Source organism: Pleurodeles waltl, chromosome 9 (assembly GCF_031143425.1).
Source record: "Pleurodeles waltl isolate 20211129_DDA chromosome 9, aPleWal1.hap1.20221129, whole genome shotgun sequence".
Lineage (NCBI taxonomy): Eukaryota > Metazoa > Chordata > Amphibia > Caudata > Salamandridae > Pleurodeles > Pleurodeles waltl.
Window position 1 is genome coordinate 121,242,357 of NC_090448.1, and position 24,817 is coordinate 121,267,173.

Sequence of the window (24,817 nt, forward strand, 5' to 3'; positions counted from 1 at the left end):
ATCAAAGTTCTCAATTGTGGCACATTTTAAACAGTGTTTATACCAGGCCCGATCTGAGAGCTCTGGAATTGAGGCTCAATGCAATGCGAGTTTCTCACAGTGCCGGTCAGTGAACCTAAAAGACCTTTTAATTAAAAATCCAGTGTTTTGGTGTTCAGCTCCGGTCCCAGCAGTTCATGGCTCCAAGTACAGGCTCCTAGAGTCAACTCCTGTAGCCAATCCAGACACTGCTCTCCTGCTGGTAATACTATTAATCAGCATGAGAGAAATGCCAGGATTGGTTGGAGTGGCTGGCTTTTTGCTTCTTGAAACACTGGCTGCCTCTGTCGGATCTTCACCTGACTGTGTAACACAACTCGGGTTGGAGAGTTTCAAAATGCACTTCAGGATGGCCATTGCAAGACAGCCAGCCAAACCAACATGCGCACATGAAGTGACTACCTGTTCCATTACTCCTCCTTGATGCTGCTAATTAACAGCAATGGCCCAGCCCTGACCACAAACTTGGCTCAGGCTGACAGCATGAAAAATAATCATTTTATTACTATTTCACATTTACATTCGCTGCATTTGCAGCAGGGGGTGATGCTCCTTCACCCTGATGGAGGTGCTGCTGCTGCCATGCGACTATGCATGCTACATCAGACCCAGATGTTTTAGATCATGTATGGTCTTAATCACTGCTTCATCAATTAAGTTATAATAGATCAGAAATAACAAATGACACAACATAAGACACAGGTGCAAACACAGAAACATGTCAGCTCAATTCACAAAAATAATATGAAACATATGGACATATATGTCTGCCACACTTTGGAATGCCCACTTCCCAATCCTTGGATTGGATATATGGCTGTAGAGATCTCTGCAACTTTGGTGGAGATCTTCATCCCACCCAATAAATTGGTTTAATTCCTGTTAGAAATCCCATTGTGTACACCTGGCAGGAGTAAAAAAGGTAAATTTTGTTGTAAAGATATGTTTTTGACATGAGCCCAAATAACAAAAAAGATAGGAAAGGAAGGAGAGAAGAGCTCTGCCTCAACCTAAATGTACTTTTCTTAATTTTGTTTATTGAGAAACATTCCGTGGAGTGCATCTGGAAAGTTTTCCAGGTATATTCCTGAGAAGATCATCTTACTTCTCATGTGTGCAACTATCCTTGATCTAAAGGGTTCTCCATAGCGGAGTACTGCACACAGCAGAAATAGGATCCTATTCAAATGAACTGTTTTATCAGCATTGAAAATATTTTTCCCAATGGATAAATCAGTTTCGTTACATCACTAGTAAATCTGGGGCAATCCCATCCCTTTCTCACACTGGAAAGGGAGTTATGTCAGCCCTTGACTGCAGTAACTTTCCGACATTTACATGGTGGAAAATGGATGGATCAGAGTTTGAGAATGGCAACAAACATACATATCAAACGCACAAGGCACAAACCATGCTTTGGAATGCCCACTTCTCAACCCTTGTGGAATTTACAGCTGAGGTAATCTCTGCACTAGTGGCAGTGATTTCCACATCATAAACACATTGCATCTGTCAGGATTAGGCTGGCACTGTAGTTATTCACATGGGTACTATCCTGAAATGTTTGATTTCTATATCTTGTGTTGTGCAATATTTCCCCTATTTAAATTGAACACGAGGGACAGTCCTTGTTTGTTCTGCTGAAGAAAAATACCAATCAAATTTTCTTTCTTACACACACACACACACACCAGTTAGTGCACTCAGGATCAGAGACATGCGTTTATCCAGGTGGAAGTCATCTAGCTTCTCCGCAGTGGATCAAATTAGTACAGCTATAATGCATATATGACAATGAATATATATGAAACAATCTTCTATCTGTCATTCAACCTAAAAAGACCTTGTGACACCTCAGCAACCAGGCAACTAGTTGAGAAATGTAGATCAACCACAACAATTAGAGTATTGGGGATGAAAGCTGTAAAATGCAGAGCTAAAGAGACTTCAACACACCTCACATCAAGCTAAAGGTATCTGCACTCAATTAAGAATACAATGGATATCTTATACAAGGTTAAAATAGGCTCCAAAAGCAACCAAACTGGAGGATGTCACATATCACATCTTTCCCAATGATTCTCACTGCACAGTCATGAAACACCTTGCATACACCCAGTCCCTTACAGCTCCCAGACATTCAAAAGAAAAGAAATAAGGACTTGAAGCATAATAATATTCTGAACACAGAAAGTGCAGTCACTCCAAAGACACATTTGTCTTCTGTCAACCACACACATCAGATCAATCACTTTCAATTATGAGTCACTGACTCATACAACCTCACTCTTCCCCTGCCAGCAAAAAGCTGACAAGGCCACAATTCATGTTACCAGTGATTCCATATTTATCCATGGCAAGAAGCATTTGTAAAACATAAGGAGAAATGAAGTAATCTCCACGAGGAAGTAATATCCACCTAGTTCAGGGGAAGAAGAAAAGCTGCACACTTCCTCCTGTACCAGAAAACCTGCAAAGCACCTCACTCATAGTTTACTCAAAGTAATATGTCATGGCTTTCAACCACACAACCAATATACTTGCAACATCAACCTGGCCCACAAATGTTGTCAATTTGTTGGTCAGATTAGTTTTTTAGCATCAGCACCTGACATTTCTCTTTTACCTCTATTAAGACTGCTGTAGTTGGGCCTAGTAATATAGCAGTGGCTCTCATAATCAACAGAAGGAAGAGGAGCCATTGGTGTACATGAACTAATGCAAGACTCCTGAGTGTCCCAAAAGCTCCCATAGGACTCTATTAGGTATCTGCCGGGTCACAGTCCTTACATAGGGTGCTGGACACCTATCAACATGGAAGTGTTGCATGCCAGTGCTCAGAAGCTGTTCTATGACATTGATATCAGCTCATGCCTGTTTGTTGCATACCTTAATTGGCACTAGGATTATGATGCCATAGATGTAGGAGGATCATAATTTTTTTCATGCTAGATATTGCCACAGCTTACACTTTGGCCATGTACAGAACAAAAGTGTCAGAAGTCCAGCCTTGCAAAGAGAGTGCATTCAGAAACTGTAAATAGTGCAGCTCTGTGGTAGATGGGCCTCTGGCTAAAGGTTTCTGACAGTGAAGTCAGAAGAGTGCCTATTATCTGAACCCAGATGCTCTCTGACCTCTAAATGAGCCAGAAAGTGTGGTAGGCAGGACATCCACCAGTTTGTGACAGATGTATCACATCTGCTGCACTCTAAATGAGGCCCTTAATGTTTGCTATATTTAGGAATCTAGTATTCACAGTATCAGAGTCTACTGCAGTAAGATGATCAGTTAGGTGCTATGAAGAATCATAGGCCCTCATTATGACATTGGTGGTGACTGTTAAAGTGGCAGTAATACCGCCAACAGGCTGGCGGTAAGTACAGCCAAATTAAGACCATGGCGGTGATAACCCCATTAGACAGCCAATGTACCACACCATCCGCCAGGGCATTAACACCACTCACCATGGCGGTAGCCATCAACAGCCAGGCGGAAAACAAGGAACTGCCCACCATATCATGACACAGCAAACCACCATGATTTCCCGGGCGGTACTAATGCCATCAAAAGCCTGGCGGAAACACAACACAGAGACCAAAGACTCACCAACAGAGACACCGAGAAAATCAACGCCGCCATGGAACAGGAACGTCAAGTCTTCCCGATGCTCTTCTATGCCATGCTCCACCTGGAACTCCAATGCCGATAAAGATGACGACTGTAAGTACAGTCGCCTAGCAACCAAGCAAGGGAGGGAGGAAAAGGAGAGTGACACACACACGCACAACACACACCATTCACACACAACCAGCTGCAGACGTAAACCAATGGCACAGGACACACGGCATAATATTGCAAGGACTACAGGTCGGCAGTACTGATATTGTAATTGCATGCCAACAGCCACCATATGTAACAATTTGATTACAAATATATATGAACAATTGTCCAGAAAGGGCCAATGCCCAGTCCAAAGTACAACAGGCCCACAAGTCACAGTCCAAGCCCCAACTTGATCCTGACAAACGCTGCACAAAACAGTGCAGGGGCATCATGTTGGAAGCAGTCAGGCACCTCAGGGGGAAGTGGGGTGGGGGGCACCTCAGCTGAAGTCAGGAACTTGCCCACTAATCCTGGAGGGGGCTACATGCCCATTTCCCATTGCTGGGGAGTGCAAGGTCACAGTCTGTGAGGTGGGGAACTTGCCCACTGCTTCCACGGAACACACCTTCCCCCGTAGGTCGTTCCACCTCTTCCTGATGTCGTCCCTTGTTCTTGGATGCAGTCCCACAGCTTTCACCCTGTCCACAATTCTCCACCATAGCTCCATCTTCCTGGCAATGGATATTTGCTGTACCTGTGCTCCAAAAGCTGTGGCTCTACCCTGACTATTTCCTCCACCATGACTCACAACTCCTCATCAGTGAAACAGGGGTGCCTTAATGGGGACATGGATGTTGTGTGGTGTGTGTTGGTAAGAGGGTGTTGAGTAATGTGGTGGGGCGTATGATGTGGGGTGTGTGACAGATGTATTGGTGTATGTGGTGTGTATGTCTAGTTGTCTCAGTGGTCTTGGTGTCAGTCTCATGGCAATAATTGTTGTTCATAAAGGGTTGTGGGTAATGTGGGTGTGTTTTATAGTGCTGTAGGTGGGTGGGTGTGGTGTGTGTATTAGTGTCAGGTGTGTGTTCATGGTATTGGCCAATGTTGTGTAGTCTAGTATTTGGGTGGCTATTCTGAGTGCGCCGGTGTGTACCGCCAATGGTTTAGCACCATTGAATGTCCGCTGTGGTGATTTGTGGGTAATAATGTGGTGGGCGTTGTTATGTTGGCATAACGGAATGGGTGTTGGTACCGACACTTTAACACTGACCTTTGGGCTGGCGGATTTGTGTATGTGGCAGTATTCTGTCGGATTGGTGTGTGTGTGAAATAATATGGCGAATGTATATTTGCCACCGTGGCGTTATGTTGGTGGCCGTCACTGCAGCGGTAAGCTGTATTTACTGCCATTGTCGTAATGACCACCATAGTCTGCCATGTAATGTCAAGTACAGAGTAACTGACCTATTGTTTAACTGACTGATGCATAGAGGGAAGAGATGTGACCTAATGGTCAGAGTTGCTGACCTAGCAAAAAAATAGGCATATTTTCTTGTGAAAAGTATTTGATGATTTTGTTGGCAGGTATCAGAAATGTGGTTGTTGGTTGACTGAAGTGTGAGCCCTAGTCAAGCAACAGCCACAATCCCTTGCAGGGTGCCACACAAAGTCACTAAATTGACCTGTGCCTACCACTGGGTAGCTTGGCACAAAGGGCAGTCAGGTTTAAAGTAGAGGCAATGTGTAAAGTATTTATGCAGCACACAAATAGTGATTGTTGGAAAATGGGTTATTGGTAAGGGCAGGTAGATACCTACACTTAGCAATAGGCCACTAACCTCCACTAAGGTCCAGTTAGGTCTCAGTAAATTAAACCCAGATCAACCCTTGGTAGCTTGGAAAACGAGCGTCAAGGCTTAACTTAGGAGACAGAGGGGGTGATTCTGACTATGGCGGACGGCGGAGGCCGTCCGCCATAGTTCCGCCGACAAATGACCGCACCGCGGTCAAAAGACCGCGGCGGCCATTCTAACATTTCCTCTGGGCCGGCGGGCGCTCTCCAAAAGAGCGCCCGCCGGCCCAGAGGAAATGCCCCTGCAACGAGGACGCCGGCTCAGAATTGAGCCGGCGTAGTTGCAGGGGTGCGACGGGTGCAGTTGCACCCGTCGCGTATTTCAGTGTCTGCTTAGCAGACACTGAAATACTTTGCGGGGCCCTCTTAAGGGGGCCCCGCAGCACCCCCTACCGCCATCCTGTTCATGGCGGGGTTCCCGCCATGAACAGGATGGCGGTAGGGGGTGTCAGAATCCCCATGGCGGTGGAGCGCGCTCCGCCGCCATGGAGGATTCCCCCGAGCAGCGGAAAGTCGGCGGGAGACCGCCGACTTTCCGCTTCTGACCGCGGCTGAACCGCCGCGGTCAGAATGCTCATGGGAGCACCGCCAGCCTGTTGGCGGTGCTCCCGTGGTCGGTGGCCCTGGCGGCCACTGGCCGCCAGGGTCAGAATGACCCCCAGAGTCTAAAGCATTCAAATATCACAAAACAGTAATTAAATAAAACACAGGAAACAGTTTAAAATCCAAAACCAATTTATGAAAATAGATTATATTTTTATCTTTAAAATGACACCAAAACGAATAAAATCAGATAAGGGGAACTGGAGATATGAATTTTTAAAGAATTATTATTTTTTTGCGCCTTGAAATAAAAAGCGCCAATCGAGTCATCTGGTTGCACCTCGACCGGGGCAAAGTCAAAGTTTCAGGCCGACCGCGATGGAGCCCTGCTCAGCTACAGGCCGCGGGAGGCCTCGGTTAAAAGTTTACCTTCACACTTAGGCCCTCATTCTGATTTTGACCTCGGCGGCCATTCCATCTTTCCCGCTGGGCCGGCGGGCGCCCTCCAAAAGAGCGCCCGCCGGCCCAGCGGGAAAGCCCCTGCAACATTGAAGCCGGCTCCGAATCGAGGCGGCGGTGTTGCAGGGGTGCGACGGGTGCAGTTGCACCCGTCGTGATTTTCACTGTCTGCAAAACAGACAGTGAAAATCCTGCTGGGGCCCCCAGGGGCCCCACGACACCCGTTCCCGCCATCCTGTTCCTGGCGGGTTTTACCGTCAGGAACAGGATGGCCGGAAGGGGGTCAGAATCTCCATGGCGGCGCTGCAAGCAGCGCCGCCATGGAGATTCAGCCCAGCCGGGGGAAATCCGGCGGGAAACCGCCGGACCCGGCTGGGTGACCGCGGCTTTACTGCCGCGATCAGAATATCAATGGAAGCACTGCCAGCCTGTTGGCGGTGCTTCCATGGTCGTCGCGACCGCCAGGGTCAGAATGACCCCCTTAGTCTTTTTTTGGAAGATTTTCTTCAGCGGGACGAACCTGCCAGTCCAATACGACCTCCTGCAGCCCTTCTCTGGATACGCGTTGCTGGAATCCTCGTGGAGATTTTTACCTTCGGACTTAGTCGTTTTTTCGAGGTGAAAATCCTTCGACCGGGGTAAACCTGGATCTTGATCCAACGTCCATGGAGCCCTCCTCGGATACGCTGGCTGGGAGGTCCCGGTCAACTTTTTACCTTCGGACTTAGGTGGTCATTCTGACCTCGGCGGTAAAAGGCACTTACCGCCGGTCAGAAGACCGCCATAACACCGCCGCGGTAAACCGCCACGGTCATTCTGACCCGCAACTGCCAAACCGCCAAAAACCCGACCTCCACAGAAGGCCGCCACACCAACGGCCAGCGAAAAAGTGGCGGTGACCAAACCTCCACCGTCACGCCAACAGAAATACGCCCATGCCATTCCGACCCACAAATCCACGCGGCGGTCATTCAACCGCGGTATTCCATTGGCGGTACACCCCGCCACGGTCAAAATACACACCCAGCTCCAAAACACAGCCACATTGGACAATTTGAAATACACACACCTGATACACATACATGCACCACTCCCACACATCCAAACAACTATAAAACACACACCCACATCACCCACAAACCCCCACTACTAGAAATTCGGAGAGAAGGCGAGAGACAGAGAGAGAGCACAGCGAACGAAAACCCCAACACACAGAGGAACTCAGCATCATCACCCACACTACATCCACGCACAAAACACCACCACACTCATCACCACAAACACCACCCCACACCTCATCCACACCACCCCATGGCACCCCAAAGACACCCCAGGTTCTCGGACGCAGAACTCAGGGTCATGGTGGAGGAAATCATCAGGGTAGAGCCCCAGCTCTTCGGGACACAGGTGCAGCACACCACCATTGGCAGGAAGATGGAGCTATGGCAAAGGATAGTCGACAGGCTCAACGCTGTGGGACAGCATCCCAGAAATCGGGAAGGCATCCGAAAGCGGTGGAACGACCTACGGGGGAATGTGCGGTTGATGGTGTCGCGCCACAACATCGCGGTGCAGAAGACTGGTGGCGGACCCCCACCTACTCCACCAGAATTCACAGCATGGGAGGAACAAGTCTTGAACATCCTGCATCCTGAGGGCCTCGCAGGAGTAGGCGGAGGAATGGACTCTGGTAAGTCTAATCTCAACTACTTCATCCCCCCCACCCACCAGCTTGCCAACCCACATCCCCACCCTCACCCACAACCCCCCATCACACATCCTCCTTGCTAATGTCTCACCAGCACAACCCACCCATCCCAACACCAAGCCCTGCATGCCACCACAAACCATGGACACCCATCACCTAAGCATGACCACTGCACATACCCATCCCCCCCACAAACCACCCTCACAACACCTCCCCCAAGGGAATGCCAGCACTGGGGGACAAGGGCACCCACACATTGCACGCTATGGCACACACAGAAGCAATAACCATACTCTTATACCCCTGCAGGACCCGAACGCCAACACACCGCCCAGGAGGGTCCAGAAATGTCCATCCCACCCCCAGAACAGGCCCCCAGTGATGACAGCAGCTCTGTCGACCTGGAACCAGATGACCAGCCCGGACCATCGGGGACCTCTGGACAGTCGGTTCCCCTCAGATAGCCACAGGCCACAGCAGACCTACCCCCCTCTGGGAACACCAGCACAGCACCCACCCAGCGGGCCCATGCCTCTGTTTCCAGGACAGGTCAAGCAGCGGTATGTCTACCACTACAGGGCACCCAAGTTAACCCACCACCCCAACACCAGGGACCTGGGGGCAGTGGTAGTGGGCACACGGTCCAGGGGACAGAGGCCCAGGAACAAAGGGGAACTTGGAGGGCTGCTGTGCGACAGAGGGAGGACAGGCCTAGGGAACCCACTCTCCACGAGGCCCTCACCTCCATCATGGGAGCATACCACCACTCCCAGGAGACGATGGCGACGGTCCTGGCCAGGTTCCAGGAGATCCAGGCCCTGCAGGAGGAACAGTACATGGGGTTCCGGGAAGAACTCCGCAACATCAGTTCCGCAATGGGTACAATCGTCGTGGCACTCAACCTGATTGTCACCACATTGCGGGACCATGTGGCACCCCAAAGGGCCCCTGTCACTAGCATGGAGGAAGAACAGCCGACCACCTCCGCCAGCGCTAGTGGACAGGAGGCCCCTACACAACAGCAACGGGCCACACGAACCCCACCCCCTGCAGAAGAAGAACCACCCCGCAAGAAACGCCTGAGATCACGTAAGAAGACAGAGTAGGATGTCAAGACCCCCGCCATGCAAGGATACCCCCGTATGTCATCCCACTGTCCCACTTGTTCACCCTGTCCAACCTTAAACTGCCCCTGCTCCATCTTCCACAGGCATATGGACAATGCACCTGTGAGACTGAGAGTCTGGACTCTGCCATGGACAGTCCTCCACCATTACCCATCACCGTTTTTGAACAATTCCACAATATTTGCACTTCAATAAACACACTTATTGCACAAAATTCATCTGGAGTCTGCCTTTTTTTTTAAACAAATGTATTTGGCAAAACCGTTCATAATTGTCCAGTTACATTGTGATGACAACCTACCACTGTCACACAGCTGTAGTCCGTGGGGAAACAAAGCAGAGGTCACGCCGTGGGGCCCACATCTCTGAAATTGGAAGGGAAAGTCACTACTCAGTTACCATACATTAGGGGGAAATGTCAGACAGTCCAGACCCAGTAGTCTTTAAGAAACTTTAAAATGCCGGTGTTGAGTCTTACCTGTGTGTTACTGAAAATACTGCTGTATCACTGTGTCCCTGATGTCTGTGTCGTCCTCTTCGTCTTCCTCCTCTTCACTCTCCGCAGGCTCCACAGCGGCCACAACACCACCATCTGGACCATCCTCCTGCAGGAAAGGCACCTGGCGTCGCAAAGCCAGGTTGTGAAGCATGCAGCAGGCCACGATGATATGGCACACCTTCTTTGGTGAGTACATTAGGGATCCACCTGTCAGATGCAGGCACCTAAACCTGGCCTTCAGGAGGCCGAAGGTCCGCTCGATCACCCTCCTAGTACGCCCATGGGCATCATTGTACCGTTCCTCTGCCCTTGTCCTGGGATTCCTCACTGGGGTCAATAGCCACGGCAGGTTGGGGTAACCAGAGTCACCAATTAGCCACACACGGTGTCTCTGTAGCTGTTCCATCACATAAGGGATGCTGCTATTTCGCATGACGTACGCGTCATGCACTGACCCTGGGAACTTGGCATTTAAATGGGAGATGTACTGGTCAGCCAAACAGACCACCTGGACATTCATCGAATGATAACTTTTTCTGTTCCTGTACACCTGTTCACTGTCTCTGGGGGGTACCAAAGCCACATGGGTCCCATCAATGGCACCAATGATGTTGGGAATATGTCCAAGGGCATAGAAATCACCCTTCACTGTAGCCAAATCCCCCACCTTAGGGAAAATGATGTAGCTCCGCATGTATTTCATCAGGGCAGACAACACTCTGGACAATACCTTAGAAAACATAGGCTGAGACATCCCAGATGAAATGGCCACTGTTGTTTGGAATGATCCACTAGCCAAAAAATGGAGTACTGACAGCACCTGCACTAGAGGGGGAATCCCTGTGGGTTGGCGGATGGGTGACATCAGGTCTGGCTCCAGCTGGGCACACAGTTCCTGTATAGTGGCACGGTTAAGTCTGTAGGTGAGCATGACATGTTGTTCTTCCATTGTCGACAGGTCCACCAGCGGTCTGTACACAGGAACATTCCTCTGTCTCCTCGCAAGTCCCAGCGGACGGTGCCTAGGAAGGACAACATGGAGCACAGAGTCAATCAACCCACAGGTACGTTCCCACAGCTTGCACAGTACACGAATCTCTATGCAGTGAATGGCTTGTATGAGTCTCGATGCAAGGCCTAGGCATGTGTGACGCAGTAGGAATTAAGCCATGTGGGCCCTTGAAATGGCGGCTGCCTGACCTGTGAAGTGCGACAGTGGGATGTGAGGTCAATGCGCTAGCGTGGCACACCGTGGCGGTAGGCGGTCGAAGACCGCGGCGCAAAGCCGCATTGGTTAACATTGAACCCTATGGGTTTCAGGAGCCAATGACGATATGCGCCGGCGGTCGCGGTACGCACCGCCGAGGTACGCACCGCGGCGGCCGTAACCGCCATTTTCTATCTGCTTAATCACTCGAGACCTGATCATCCACAGGAGAGGACCTATACTGCTGTGACCTCGGTCTGGAAGAGACAATGGCTGCTGCGACTGGGGAAACGGCCCCTGCCTTCACTTCTGAAGAGTTGGAGAAGCTCGTGGACGGGGTCCTCCCCCAGTATGCGCTACTCTACGGTCCTCCAGACCAACAGGTGAGTACACTGGGACCATGCTTAGTGGCCAATGCCTGGGATGAGTGGGGCGAATGAACGATGGAGGGGAGGGGAGCGAATGAGGAATGCATCGCACGACAGATGAGAGCATGTGCCACATGGCAAGGTTGGGGAGGGGGGGCCACTCACATCGACCATGCAGAAAAGTGAGGATGTTTCTTTTCCCCCCCTGTACATGTCACATAGGTCAGCGCCCATCAGAAGATCAAGATTTGGCGTGCCATCGCCAAGGACGTCCGGGCCCTGGGGGTCCACAAAAGACGGGGCACCCACTGCCGCAAGAGGTGGGAGGACATCCGCCGCGGGAGCAGGAAGACCGCCGAGGCTCTGCTGGGGATTGCCTCCCAACCTAGGAGGGGTGCCAATCGTACCTTGACCCCCCTGATGTCCCGGATCCTGGCGGTCGCCTACCCCGATTTGGATGGGCACGTGAGGACATCACAGCAGACACAAGGGGGTGAGTACCAGCACATTCGGCTATCTTTGCGCGCAGTGGAGGTGCCTGGGTGGGGGAGGAGGGTTGTGGGTATCCCTAGGCCAGGGCGATTTCTGTAGGCTAGGCCCCTCCGTGAGGCATGGCCCTGTGCCCCCGCCCCCCACCTCTGTAGGGTGCCTAGTAAAGCTAGTCCTTGACCTGTGTCATCTATGTGGGCAGTTGTCGTCCATAGGCTTGTAGGCCATGTCCCAGTGATTGAGTAGTGTACCCCAAGTGCACAGCGTAGTGCAGTGGGCTTCTGTGTCTGTCCTCTCCGACAACGGTGTCGCCAATGCATGCACTCAACTTGTCTTTATTTCTCCCCCCCCCATTTTCTTTGTATTCCTGTTCATGTGTGCATTAGCATCATCAGGCGGAGGAGAAGTGGCATCGGCACACGAGGGAGCTGCATCTCACATGGGCCCGGAGGGCCATGCAACCGACTCCGAGTTGACCAGTGAGATGGAGGGCGAGGGGGGCTCCACAACGGGGACCCGTGGAGAAGTCAGCGACACCGACACATCCTCGGAAAGGAGCTCCCTTGCGGTGGCGGCAACATCCGTGCCCACCGCTACAACAGGTACAGCCGCCACCCAGCGCACCAGCTCCGCCCTCCCAGCAGCCCCTCAGCGTTCGGCCCGTGCCCGCTCGGCCAGGAAGCCGGCCATCTCCTTCGCCCCAGGCACCTCAGGCCCTGCCCCAGTCACCCCTGCTGCCCTCAGTGAGGAGGTCGTTGACCTCCTGAGGACCATCATTATTGGGCAGTATACCCTTTTGAATGCCATCCAGGGTGTAGAAAGGGAGGTGCATCGGAGCAATGCATACCTGGAGGGCCTTCTTTCAGGTCAGGCTGCCCATCAGCGATCGTTCAACGCTCTGGTCTCAGCACTGACGGCAGCCATTGTCTCTGTCTCCAGCCTCACTCTTCCAAATCCCTCCCTCCACCCAGTCCCACTCCCCTGTTCCTCTGCCTATCCCATCCACACCTACAGACCAGCCTGCACACACCTCAACACCCAAGGGCAGCTCATCCAGACATAAGCACCACAGATCACACAAGCATTCACCCAAGCAACATCCAGATGCAGATATGCCGACAGCCACTACCTCCTCTGTGTCCCCCACCTCCTCGTCTCCCTCCTCCCTCCCTGTGACGTCTCCACTCACACCTGCATGCACACCACCATCAGCCAGTACGTCCATCACCACCACACCCTCCAGACCAGTCCGCACAAGTGCAGTCACCACCCCCACTGCCATTTACACGTCCCCTGTGTCCTCTCCCAATGTGTCTGTAACCCCCTCTTCCAAACCACACAAACACAGGCAGGCACCCACCCAACAGCCATCCACCTCACGACAGCCTCCGTCACAAGCACCTGCACCCAAAGACAGCACACTTGACTCTCCTACAACCACATCCTCTTCCTCCACACCCATACCCACTACACCTACCCGTCCCTGTCTTTCCAAATTGATTTTCCTTTCCAACCTTGACCTCTTTCCAACAACTGACCCACCTCCTCCATCTTGTAAGAGTCCTAAAAACACCTCAGCCACCACCAGCCCTGCATCTCCTAGGACCATAGTGCAGGGCTATTGGAGTCCACCAGCTCCTAGGGCAGGAACATCGGCCAGCAGCAAGGGGACAGCCAGCCCCCCCCCGGGAAGAGGACCAAAAAAGGGAAGGGCCGGCGCGACAGGCCTGAGACGGCTGCCCCCAAGGACAGTAGCCTTGCCCCGTCAACTGCCACATCCACTAAGGGAGGCAAGAGCCCCAGAGAGTCTGCGAAGGAGGGCAAGGGCAGCAGGGCGGACAAGTCAGGCAGCAGCCGAGCTGCCCAGGAGGGCCCCACCAGCCCCATTCCGGGTGTGTTGGAGGACACCCAGGGGCCCAGGACTCCATCACAGGAGGGCCCCGCAACCGAAAGGTCAGATGGTGACTGAGCGGGAAGTATTGGCCAGGTCTGGTTCCCTAGAAACACAAGACAAGCACCGCTGAACAGGGCCTGCCGTGAGAAGCACCACTGAACAGGGCCCCGCCAAGACAGGCACCGCTGAACAGGGGCCGCTGTGAGAAGCACCGCTGAACAGGGCCCCGCCAAGACAGGCACCGCTGAACAGGTCCCCGCCGTGAGAAGCACCGCTGAACAGGGCCCCGCCAAGACAGGCACCGCTGAACAGGGGCCGCCAGGAGAAGCACCGCTGAACAGGGCCCCGCCAAGACAGGCACCGCTGAACAGGGCCCCGCCGTGAGAAGCACCGCTGAACAGGGCCCCGCCAAGACAGGCACCGCTGAACAGGGCCCCGCCAAGACAGGCACCGCTGAACCGGGCCCCGCCGTGAGAAGCACCGCTGAACAGGGCCCTTCCTGTCAAGCACCGCTCCGCTGGGCCCTTCCTGTCAAGCACCGCTCCGCTGGGCACCGCCGTCTCTGAACCGCTCCGCTGGGCCCTTCCTGTCAAGCACCGCTCCGCTGGGCCCTTCATCTCAAGCACCGCTCCGCTGGGCCCTTCCTGTCAAGCACCGCTCCACTGGGCACCGCCGTCTCTGAACCGCTCCGCTGGGCCCTTCCTGTCAAGCACAGCTCTGCTGGGCCCTTCCTGTCAAGCACCGCTCCGCTGGGCCCTTCCTGTCAAGCACAGCACCGCTGGGCACCGCCGTCTCTGAACCGCTCCGCTGGGCCCTTCCTGTCAAGCACCGCTCCGCTGGGCCCTTCATCTCAAGCACCGCTCCGCTGGGCCCTTCATCTCAAGCACCGCTCCGCTGGGCCCTTCCTGTCAAGCACCGCTCCGCTGGGCACCGCCGTCTCTGAACCGCTCCGCTGGGCCCTTCCTGTCAAGCACCGCTCCGCTGGGCCCTTCATCTCAAGCACCGCTCCGCTGGGCCCTTCATCTCAAGCACCGCTCCACTGGGCCCTTCCTGTCAAGCACCGCTCCGCTGGGCCCTTCATCTCAAGCACCGCTGGCCCATTGGCAGGCCCGGATCTGTGTCGGGCAGGGCTTCACGAGGCACTCTGGCCACCATGCCTCCTTCATGACCAGTGGAGTCTGTAATCCACCTGATGGACTGTGGCTTTGCACTCCCCAGGATAGTTCAGTGGGCAATCCACCCACTGTCTGGTCTTGTGAGACTGTGGCTTTGCACTCCCCAGGATGGTACAGTGGGCAATCCACCCAGTGTAGAGACTTGTGAGACTGTGGCTTTGCACTCCCCAGGATGGTCCAGTGGGCAATCCACCCACTGTCTGGACTTGTGAGACTGTGGCTTTGCACTCCCCAGGATGGTCCAGTGGCCATGGAGGCCCTTCGTGGATCTGGCGTCGTGGACTCATGTGGCTGAGGTGCCCCCCCTTCCCTTCCCCCTGAGGTGCCTGTAGTTTTTTTATCTGATGTCCCAGCAGTGTTCTCTCCAATGGACTCGGTCTTGTGTGTGGGCTTTGCCCATGTGTTAATGCACATTGGCCCACGAACAATAGAAGGTTGCCAAACTGTGCCGGACTTTTGCCCCATGTATATATTGTTACAGATGTTATTTATTTTATTGATATATTTCATATTTCACAATAATTAAAATTTGCTATAATATACTTCAATTGTAATGATCATTTCCTTTTGTCTTTGCATTATTCCGGGGGCTGTCACTCTGACTTGTTACTCTGCATTGGTGTGTAGGTATTTGGGTGGGGATGTGGGGGGGTGGGTGTATCGCGTATGTGTGTGCCCGTAACCTTTCCTCCTCCCCCCTCCCCTGTGTCGTAGGTGCAGTACTCACCGTTGTCGTCTGCGCCGGCGTTCGTGCTCCTGGTAGAGGAGCAGGAAGAAATGGCTGGGAGGATGTGGAGTTCCGGTTCCATGCTGTCCCGATTCCGCGTGGAGTGTGTAGAGGTGAGCGTTTTCCGTTTCAAAAGTCTGTTTCCGCCGTGTTTTTATTGGCGGGGCTCCCGCCCCGGAAAAGGTGGCGGATTGGTGAGTCGTGATAGGGTGGGCAGTACATTGTCTGCCGCCTGGCTGTTGGCGGTGACCGCCGCGCTGTTTGTTTGTCCCGCCGCGGTGGTCGGAGTGTTAAAGTGGCGGGCTGTGTTGGCGGTTCCCGCCAGGGTCGGAATTCCATTTTTTCGACCGCCAGCCTGTTGGCGGGTTGGCCGCCGCATTAACACCGATCGCCAGGGTCAGAATGACCCCCTTAGTCTCTTTTTCGGAGATTTTCTTTACCGGGACGAACCAGCAAATCAGGCCGGGTCGCGGTTGAGGCAAGCCGGCTAGAGTTGCCGCGGCAGGTCGGTCCCTCTATGCAGCTTTTTTACAAAAGTTGTCCAAACTTCTCCAAACTTCTGGGGCTTCTCCCAGATGTCCTTTTAAGGTTCTTTTGCGGTCCACAGCTCACCCCAAGGGTCCTGAAGTTCTGAGATGGTCCTTGGGGTGTGCGGACTACAACTCCCAGAATGCACCTGGCGCAAACTCCTCTTTGGCCACTGGACAGTGGTCAGCTGGTCCCTTTCTTCAGGAGTTGGTGCAGGGGACTCTGGATAGCAATTTTTCACCTGTAGCAAACAGGGAGTCCCTCCTTGAACCAGTTGAAGCCAGGCAAAGTCCTTCTTGTGGTGAAGCCCCAGTGTGCAGCTGGTGCAATCCTTCTGAGTGCAGGTTCCAGGTGCAGGCCAGGGGTCCAGCAGGGCAGTCCTTCTTCTTCTGTTGTTCTTCCTTGTTGGATGTGGTAGGGAACTGAGATGTGGGTGCAGGTCTGCCAGTTTTATCTTTGCTCCTGGGGGAAAAGCAGAGAGGTCCTCGTTCTCCAATCAGGTACAGGGTCCTTCCCCCTGTGATGACCACTTCCTGGGTAGTGTGGCAAAAATCAATCCCAGGAGGCAACTGTAAGATTTGGTCCATAAATTACGATGAGTCGTTAGGATTCACGAAGTAGCTTTATTTAATTACAGAAACCCCATCCAGCTCAATCAACTGCCAGCTTCTCCTTCTCCTCCTTCCACGTCATCCTCTCCCTCTCTCTGCTGGATTCCACCATCCCTTCACAATTCTAAATTCTACATGCTATGACATCTCAAACATTCTACAAGCTATGACATACTACAGCAACATTCTCCAAAAATCCATCATGGCTGAATCTGATTTTTGGAGGTTACATCTGGCTGAGCCCAGCCACTGGTGTGGCTACAAATCATAAACACACCCCTCTCCTAATGTAATCAAGGGGGCACCTAGTTGTCTGGGGTTGCAGGATGTGGGGGTGTTGCTGGTTGCTCCAAATGTCCTTCTCTGCCTTTGAAGACCAGTTTGGCAGCCCTCCCCCTTCCTGCCTGACCATCTGCTGAGGGGAGATTCCCTCCCACAGGCACATTCCTTTGTGTGAAGCCAGGCCACTTGCTGTGGTCCCTAAACCTACATGCCCTACCATATACTAGGGACTCATAGGTAGGTTAACTTAGCCAATTATAATTAGCCTAATTTGCATATCCATTTTACACAGAGCACAGGCCCTGAAACTGGTTAGCAGTACCCAGGGCACCATCAGAGTCAGGAAAACACCAGCAAAAAGTGGAAAACGGGGGGAAAAAGTTAGGGGGCCTCTGCAATCAGCCCTGTTTTCTCACAGTGATAAAGTGAAAATGCAACACCACAAAAATACCAAACCAATTTAGAACAATAAGGTGAATTTGAATAAATTATTTGACACCAACACAACACAAATCCAGTCAGTTAAACCAGAGGTATGATTTTTTTAAATTCAAGGTTCAAAATAATGCCTAAAAGATAAAAGCATCTACCACGGACACCTGCTCATCATTAGCATCACATACAAGACCAGCATTATGGAGACCTCTTGGGGGTTTAGGGCTCACTGAGACTGGGTCTAGTTGCAGGTTCAAGATGGTGGGAGTCTGTTATGTCCCTGTGGCTCTGTATAGGAGGCAAGCAAACTAGACCTCAGAGTCACTTCTGGTAGTCCTGGGTACATGTGTAGATGCAGGGCTTACCTGCAGGGCTGCCCTCTGAGAGTTCAAGGCAGGCTCCAGGCAGCAAAGCAGTCCTTCTACGTGGAAGAGTGCACAGCCGGTCACAGCAGCAGGCAGTCCTCTGAGAGTCCTTCTGCAGATCCAGTAGTGAACAGAAGAATGGGTCTAAGAGCCCTATTTTTATACTCTGGTGCCTTGCTTCTAGAATGTGGGAGAATTTTCAAGAAAGGTAATTTTGAAGTTCTGGGAGTGTCCTGACTCCCCTGTCCTGACTCCAAGCTGGCTGCAGTGATAACACAGGGTTGTTAGGCCTATTGGAGGAGACAGGGCACAGCCTTTTTAGGTGCAAGTGGGGCTGTGGTTAGCTTTGCCCCCATATCAAGTCAGTTAAAGGCCCATTAAGACTCAGGTAAAGCTAATGTTGTGTAACTGGCAGGAATTCACAAAGTATAATTATCAGCTACTCCAAGACATATGTTGCAAGACAGGCTGCAGGCACAAATGTTTTAAAATGCCAACTTTCTAAAAGTGGCATTTTCAAAACTGTAATGATAAATTTGACTTTGACAATAAAGAGGGTTCATCATTACAATTCCATACATGATATATCCACTTCCCCCCCACTTAGGAATTACAGCTTAATAAATGTAATAAGAAATCCCCAATTGTATCCTTATGGAGGGGTGGGCCTCACATTAGTAATTAATTAGTAAACAAATTGGTAGCTTTCACTACCAGGACATGTAAAACTTTAAGGTACATGTTCTACCTTTTCATTACACAGCAGCCTGCTCTATGGGCTACCTAGGGCTTACCTTAAGGGTGACACATGTAGTCAAAAGGGAGTTTAAGGCTTGGAAAAGGGTTTTAAATGCCGCGTCTTCATGGCTGTATGACACTGCATTCAGGCAGCAATGGGACCAGTGTTAAAGTGCTATGTAAGTGGATGGCACAATACATGCTGCAGACCCACCAGTAGCATTTAATTTACGGGCTCTGGATACATAGTATACCATTCTACAAGGGACATAAGTAAATTAAATATGCCACTCAAGCATATGCCAAATGTACCATGTTTTAAGGAGATAGCACAGGCACTTTACCACTGGTTAGCAGTCCTAAGGAAAACAAGAGCAAAAATCCAACAACAAGTTGAGGAGGAAAGCCAAACATTTGGGAGTGACCCTGTAGGGAGGGTCATCTCCAACAGTAAACCTGTAAGCTTGAGTGTTTAATATGATCCCAGAAACTACTCCAACCTACTCAGTTCTCATAAGCAAGAACAAAACACAACCCAGCATTCATCATGATGGAGTTTTAGCTGAAAAGTGGAATGAATCCAAATTTACAAATGCAGCTCTGAAAGCCTGAAAGTCTAGACAAACTTGCTATGGAGGGTGAGCTGAGAAGATTGAGCAGATATTTGAAGAACACAAAGCAACGACTCTGCTGTCACTTAAATTACAAGTGTTATGTGGACATTTTAACATGATCTCTGCACTCTGCTTACCCCTAAAAAACTATACATAAGTATTACGGAATACCCTGAACACTTTAGTACCTCTCATTCTTTCTCACATGGTACATCAAATATTGAGCCGTCAAACTAGGTATTAGTAGACATGGCCACTTCCTTTGATCTTGCCTGCCCACTGGAGCCACAGGCCAGCGCTAACGACTTGAGTGAGGCCAAAAACAAACTCAGAATGTGTCCTCAACCCTGTCTACTGAACCACGAATGCCCATTTAAGAGTATGTTCCTCTACCTGTGCCAAAGACCTCTACCTGGGGGGCACGCAAACCACAGAATTCTGATATAAAGAAAACGAGCGTGGTAACTGAAAGCATGTTCCCCAATGAATTGCTGAAAAAAACAATCTTTGAATCATTACCTCCCTTTGCGGAAGGCTGATTGGAGCATCCAGCTAAAGTATAGGAAACAGGTGGCTGTGCATGCCGTGTCATCAAACTGTAAAACCCTTTCTATGGCAAAACACACATTCCATTAATTATTTTTTTCACTATTCCTTTTCGTTCCAACAATAGCACCTCGTAAGGCAAACCGCGCCCAAAATGCTATAACCAGAACCACAGCAGATGCAGTATACGTACATTAATAAGGGATTGAGTGATCTAAAAAACCTCACTCATAATTTCCTTTTGGAAGATCTCACATATCCTCGGTAAAGGTCCTTATAAGAGAGAAGATGGGACCTGGAGGATAGGGCATCTGGCTCCTGTAGACACTTGTTTGAAATCTGACCTCGGTGCTAGGCTCAACATGGTGTGACTCTAGGCAAAACCTTTAGGCCCATATTTATACTTTTTGACGCTAAACTGCGCTAACGCAGTTTAGCGTCAAAAAATTTAGCGCCGTCTAACGCCATTCCGAAGCGCCATGCGGGCGCCGTATTTATGGAATGGCGTTAGCCGGCGCAAGCAGACCGGCGCTGCCTGGTGTGCGTGGAAAAAAAACACGTAGACCAGGCAGCGCCGGCGTAGGGGGAAAATGGCGCTAGGGCGTCTTAAAATGGCGCAAGTCGGGTTGACGCTAAAAAATCGTCTTAACCCGATTTGCGCCATTTTTTCGACGCCCAGACGCCATTTAAATGACTCCTGTCTTAGTAAAGACAGGAGTCATGCCCCCTTGCCCAATGGCCATGCCCAGGGGACTTATGTCCCCTGGGCATGGTCATTGGGCATAGTGGCATGTAGGGGGGCACAAATAAGGCCCCCCTATGCCACCCAAAAAAAAATTAAAAATATAAAAAATTATACTTACGTGAACTTACCTGAATGTCCCTGGGGTGGGTCCCTCCATCCTTGGGTGTCCTCCTGGGGTGGGCTGGGGTGGCAGGGGGGGTCCCTGGGGGCAGGGGAGGGCACCTGTGGGCTCATTTTGAGCCCACATGCCCCTTAACGCCTACCCTGACCCAGGCGTTAAATAGTGGCGCAAATGCGGGGTTTTTTGACCCGCCAACTCCCGGGCGTGATTTTTGCCCGGGAGTATAAATACGACGCATTTGCGTCGCCGTCATTTTTTTAGACGGGAACGCCTTCCTTGCATCTCATTAACGCAAGGAAGGCGTTCACGCAAAAAAATGACGCTATTTGCCAATACTTTGGCGCTAGACGCGTCTAACGCCAAAGTATAAATATGGCGTTAGTTTTGCGCAGAATTTGCGTCGAAAAAAACGACGCAAATTTGGCGCAAACGGAGTATAAATACGGGCCTTAATCTCCCTGTGCGTAAAATGTTTTTGTGAAATCGTCACTTGATGTTCACGATCTTGTTGATCGTCTCCCCACCCCTTACACAAGATACAGTCCTCCCTTGCTTCACTCTACATAAATAATGCGCATACATCCTATCAGGGGCTAGTCGTGTGCACTTAAAAATGTGCCACTGCCCGAAGAATTCACTGAAAGATGATCCTGAACTCTAATTCGTTATTGACCAATGTCGCTACTCACTGATACTCCCTACTGGAACTTAAAATACGTTGAAGTATGAAAAAAAAGGCAAGCAAGAAACTCACCACTGGCTTGGGGTGTCTGAAAGGTGTGGCAGGTTAACCGGGAATGTCAATGTTATTGCTTGCTTTAGGGTCCAAATCAATCTTACTACATCACTGGCCATACCCTAAGGATATACTTTTGTGAAGCAGTGCATTGTAGCAATGCTCATTGATATATAACGAAGGGATTATAAAACATTTAGGCCCGTATTTATACTTTTTGACGCTAAACTGCGCCAACGCAGTTTTGCGTCAAAAAAATTAGCGGCGGCTAACGCCATTCTGAAGCGCCATGCGGGCGCCGTATTTATAGAATGACGTTAGCCGGCGTTAGCCGACCGGCGCTGCCTGGTGTGCGTGGAAAAAAACCACGTACACCAGGCAGCGCCGGCGTTGGGGAAAATGGCGTATGGGCGTCTTAAAATGGGGCAAGTCAGGTTGAGTCAAAAAAATCGACTTAACCTGATTTGCGCCATTTTTTCACGACGCCCAGACGCCATTAACATGACTCCTGTCTTAGTAAAGACAGGAGTCATGCCCCCTTGCCCAACGGCCATGCCCAGGGGACTTCTGTCCCCTGGGCATGGTCATTGGGCATTGTGGCATGTAGGGGGGCACAAATCAGGCCCCCCTATGCCAAAAAAAAATATTTAAAAAAAATATATATACTTACCTGAACTTACCTGAATGTCCCTGGGATGGGTCCCTCCATCCTTGGGTGTCCTCCTGGGGTGGGCAAGGGTGGCAGGGGGTGTCCCTGGGGGCATGGGGGGGCACCTCTGGGCCCACAGGTCCCTTAACGCCTGTCCTGACCCAGGCGTTAAAATCCGTCGCTAAAGCGGGTTTTTTAGACCTGCCCACTCCCGGGCGTGATTTTTGCCCGGGAGTATAAATCCCACGCACATGCCTCGGAGTCGATTTTTTAGACGGGAACGCCTCCCTTGCATCTCATTAACGCAAGGAAGGTGTTCACGCCAAAAAATGACGCTAACTCCATGAACTTTGGCGCTAGATGCGTCTAACGCCAAAGTATAAATATGGAGTTAGTTTTGCGTCGAAATTGCGTCGAAAAAAACGACGCAATTTCGGCGCAAACGGAGTATAAATATGCCCCTTAACTTTTAACATTTATAAATTGAAATTATCGTTGAAACACAATTAATGCAAACAAATGTTGACTCTAATCTACATCCTTACTTCACGAGCCCTGCAGTCTGTCCACGAGACACCGCTTTGTCATATTGCTTTTTTGCAGCCTCCTTTTCTTTAACTGTTCCAGGATAGGTGACACCGTCAATTGTCCTGCATAAAATAAACAACTACAATGAACAACATGCTACAGATTTCTCATAATGATTTTTCTACAGGGACCCTAACACAAACAGGTCGATCTGCTCGCGCTGAGCACTGCAGCATTATAATAGTCTGCTAAAGGCTATTATTGTCTTTAATATGCCCTCTCTCAAGTGTGGCAAAGGCCTGTATTAAGGGATGGCAATCCATTTTCGAGCACTCAGCAAAATGGATAGCTGAATATTAAAACATTACACCCATTCGAGGCAAAATGATACTAATTAAAGTGGAGCAGAGAGGTTATGATGTGAGTGCTGTAGTTGACAAGCTATATCTTTTATCATGTTTCCTTCACCATACCTTTGTCAGCAGTGAAACCACCAGCCCAATATTCAAGGAGATCACTGAAGTCAACCCTCATATTTTAGGAGAAACATCTAGATTGGTGGATTATTTCATATGCACAATTACAACTCCATGTCCTACATACAGTACTAAAAGTTAGCAGTATGTATTCTTTGATACTTGAACACATTATTTCCTTTGAAAACGAATATATGGATATATAATTTAACTTTACTAAAACACATTTTTAAACATGACATTTGAAATGTCCCTTTTCATTGCTAGGTTTCTCGATTTGGGAATGTAATAGTTGTCAGTCAGCAGTGGAGTCAATATGCAAAGTGAAACAGTCTGAAAGCCCCGATTATGAGCCAAGAGGAAGTTTATGTAGAGATTATTGGCTGCCAGAATTTATTACACCAGGTAGTATCTAAGGCCCATATTTATACTTTTTGACGCTAAACTGCGCTAACGCAGTTTAGCGTCAAAAAATTTAGCGCCGTCTAACGCCATTCTGAAGCGCCATGCGGGCGCCGTATTTATGGAATGACGTTAGCCGGCGCTAGCAGACCGGCGCTGCCTGGTGTGCGTGGAAAAAAACCACGTAGACCAGGCAGCGCCGGTGTAGGGGGAAAATGGCGTTAGGGCGTCTTAAAATGGGGCAAGTCAGGTTGAGGCAAAAAAATCGCCTCAACCCGATTTGTGCCATTATTTTCGACGCCCAGACGCCATTTAAATGACTCCTGTCTTAGTAAAGACAGGAGTCATGCCCCCTTGCCCAATGGCCATGCCCAGGGGACTTATGTCCCCTGGGCATGGTCATTGGGCATAGTGGCATGTAGGGGGGCACAAATAAGGCCCCCCTATGCCACCCAAAAAAAATTAAAAAATATAAAAAATTATACTTACCTGAACTTACCTGAATGTCCCTGGGGTGGGTCCCTCCATCCTTGGGTGTACTCCTGGGGTGGGCAGGGGGGGTCCCTGGGGGCAGGGGAGGGCACCTGTGGGCTCATTTTGAGCCCACAGGCCCCTTAACGCCTACCCTGACCCAGGCGTTAAATAGTGGCGCAAATGCGGGGTTTTTTGACCCGCTACCTCCCGGGCGTGATTTTTGCCCGGGAGTATAAATACGACGCATTTGCGTCGCCGTCATTTTTTTAGACGGGAACGCCTTCCTTGCATCTCATTAACGCAAGGAAGGCGTTCACGCAAAAAAATTACGCTATTTGCCCATACTTTGGCGCTAGACGCGTCTAACGCCAAAGTATAAATATGGCGTTAGTTTTGCGCCGAATTTGCGTCGAAAAAAACGACGCTAATTCGGCGCAAACGGAGTATAAATACGGGCCTAAATTCCTACTATTGCAAGTAAAAACTTCGAATTAAGAATAACTGTCTCAGTAGAATCGTGCAAGGAAATCACTATTCAAGTGGTATTAGCTCTGACATCTACCACCTTCGCTAAGCAGGTGGCAAAGGTATATGGGACCTCTTTGCGGTGGTTGGGGGGTGAGTGGAGAGGATGGGAAGGCTTAGGGAAGGGTGCAGAAAATGTTGCCTAGCTGAGGATTGGTAAAAAGGTCAGGCTGCAATGTAGCGCTTTCTCAAAGTGATTTTACTGGCTGGATATTCTAGAGAGCAAAGGTGAGTGCAATGTTTCCACACCATGTAAATCCACTCAGAGACTCTGCTGTATATCACTTATAATCAGGTCTAAAGTATACTAACTAGCTCCTTTTAGATAGTCAGCAGAAGTAAACTCTTAAT

The 24,817-nt window shown here is 50.5% G+C and overlaps 1 protein-coding gene across 1 annotated transcript in view; it reads right to left on the minus strand.

Annotated features, from left to right (window-relative positions):
* Nucleotides 1-24,817, minus strand: part of LOC138259000 (inter-alpha-trypsin inhibitor heavy chain H3-like) — a 554,189-nt gene that overhangs the window by 392,322 nt on the left and 137,050 nt on the right. The window contains exon 4 of the mRNA XM_069206373.1: nucleotides 22,607-22,711. Coding sequence (XP_069062474.1) covers nucleotides 22,607-22,711 — 105 coding nt within the window. The remainder of the gene's footprint in view (nucleotides 1-22,606; nucleotides 22,712-24,817) is intronic.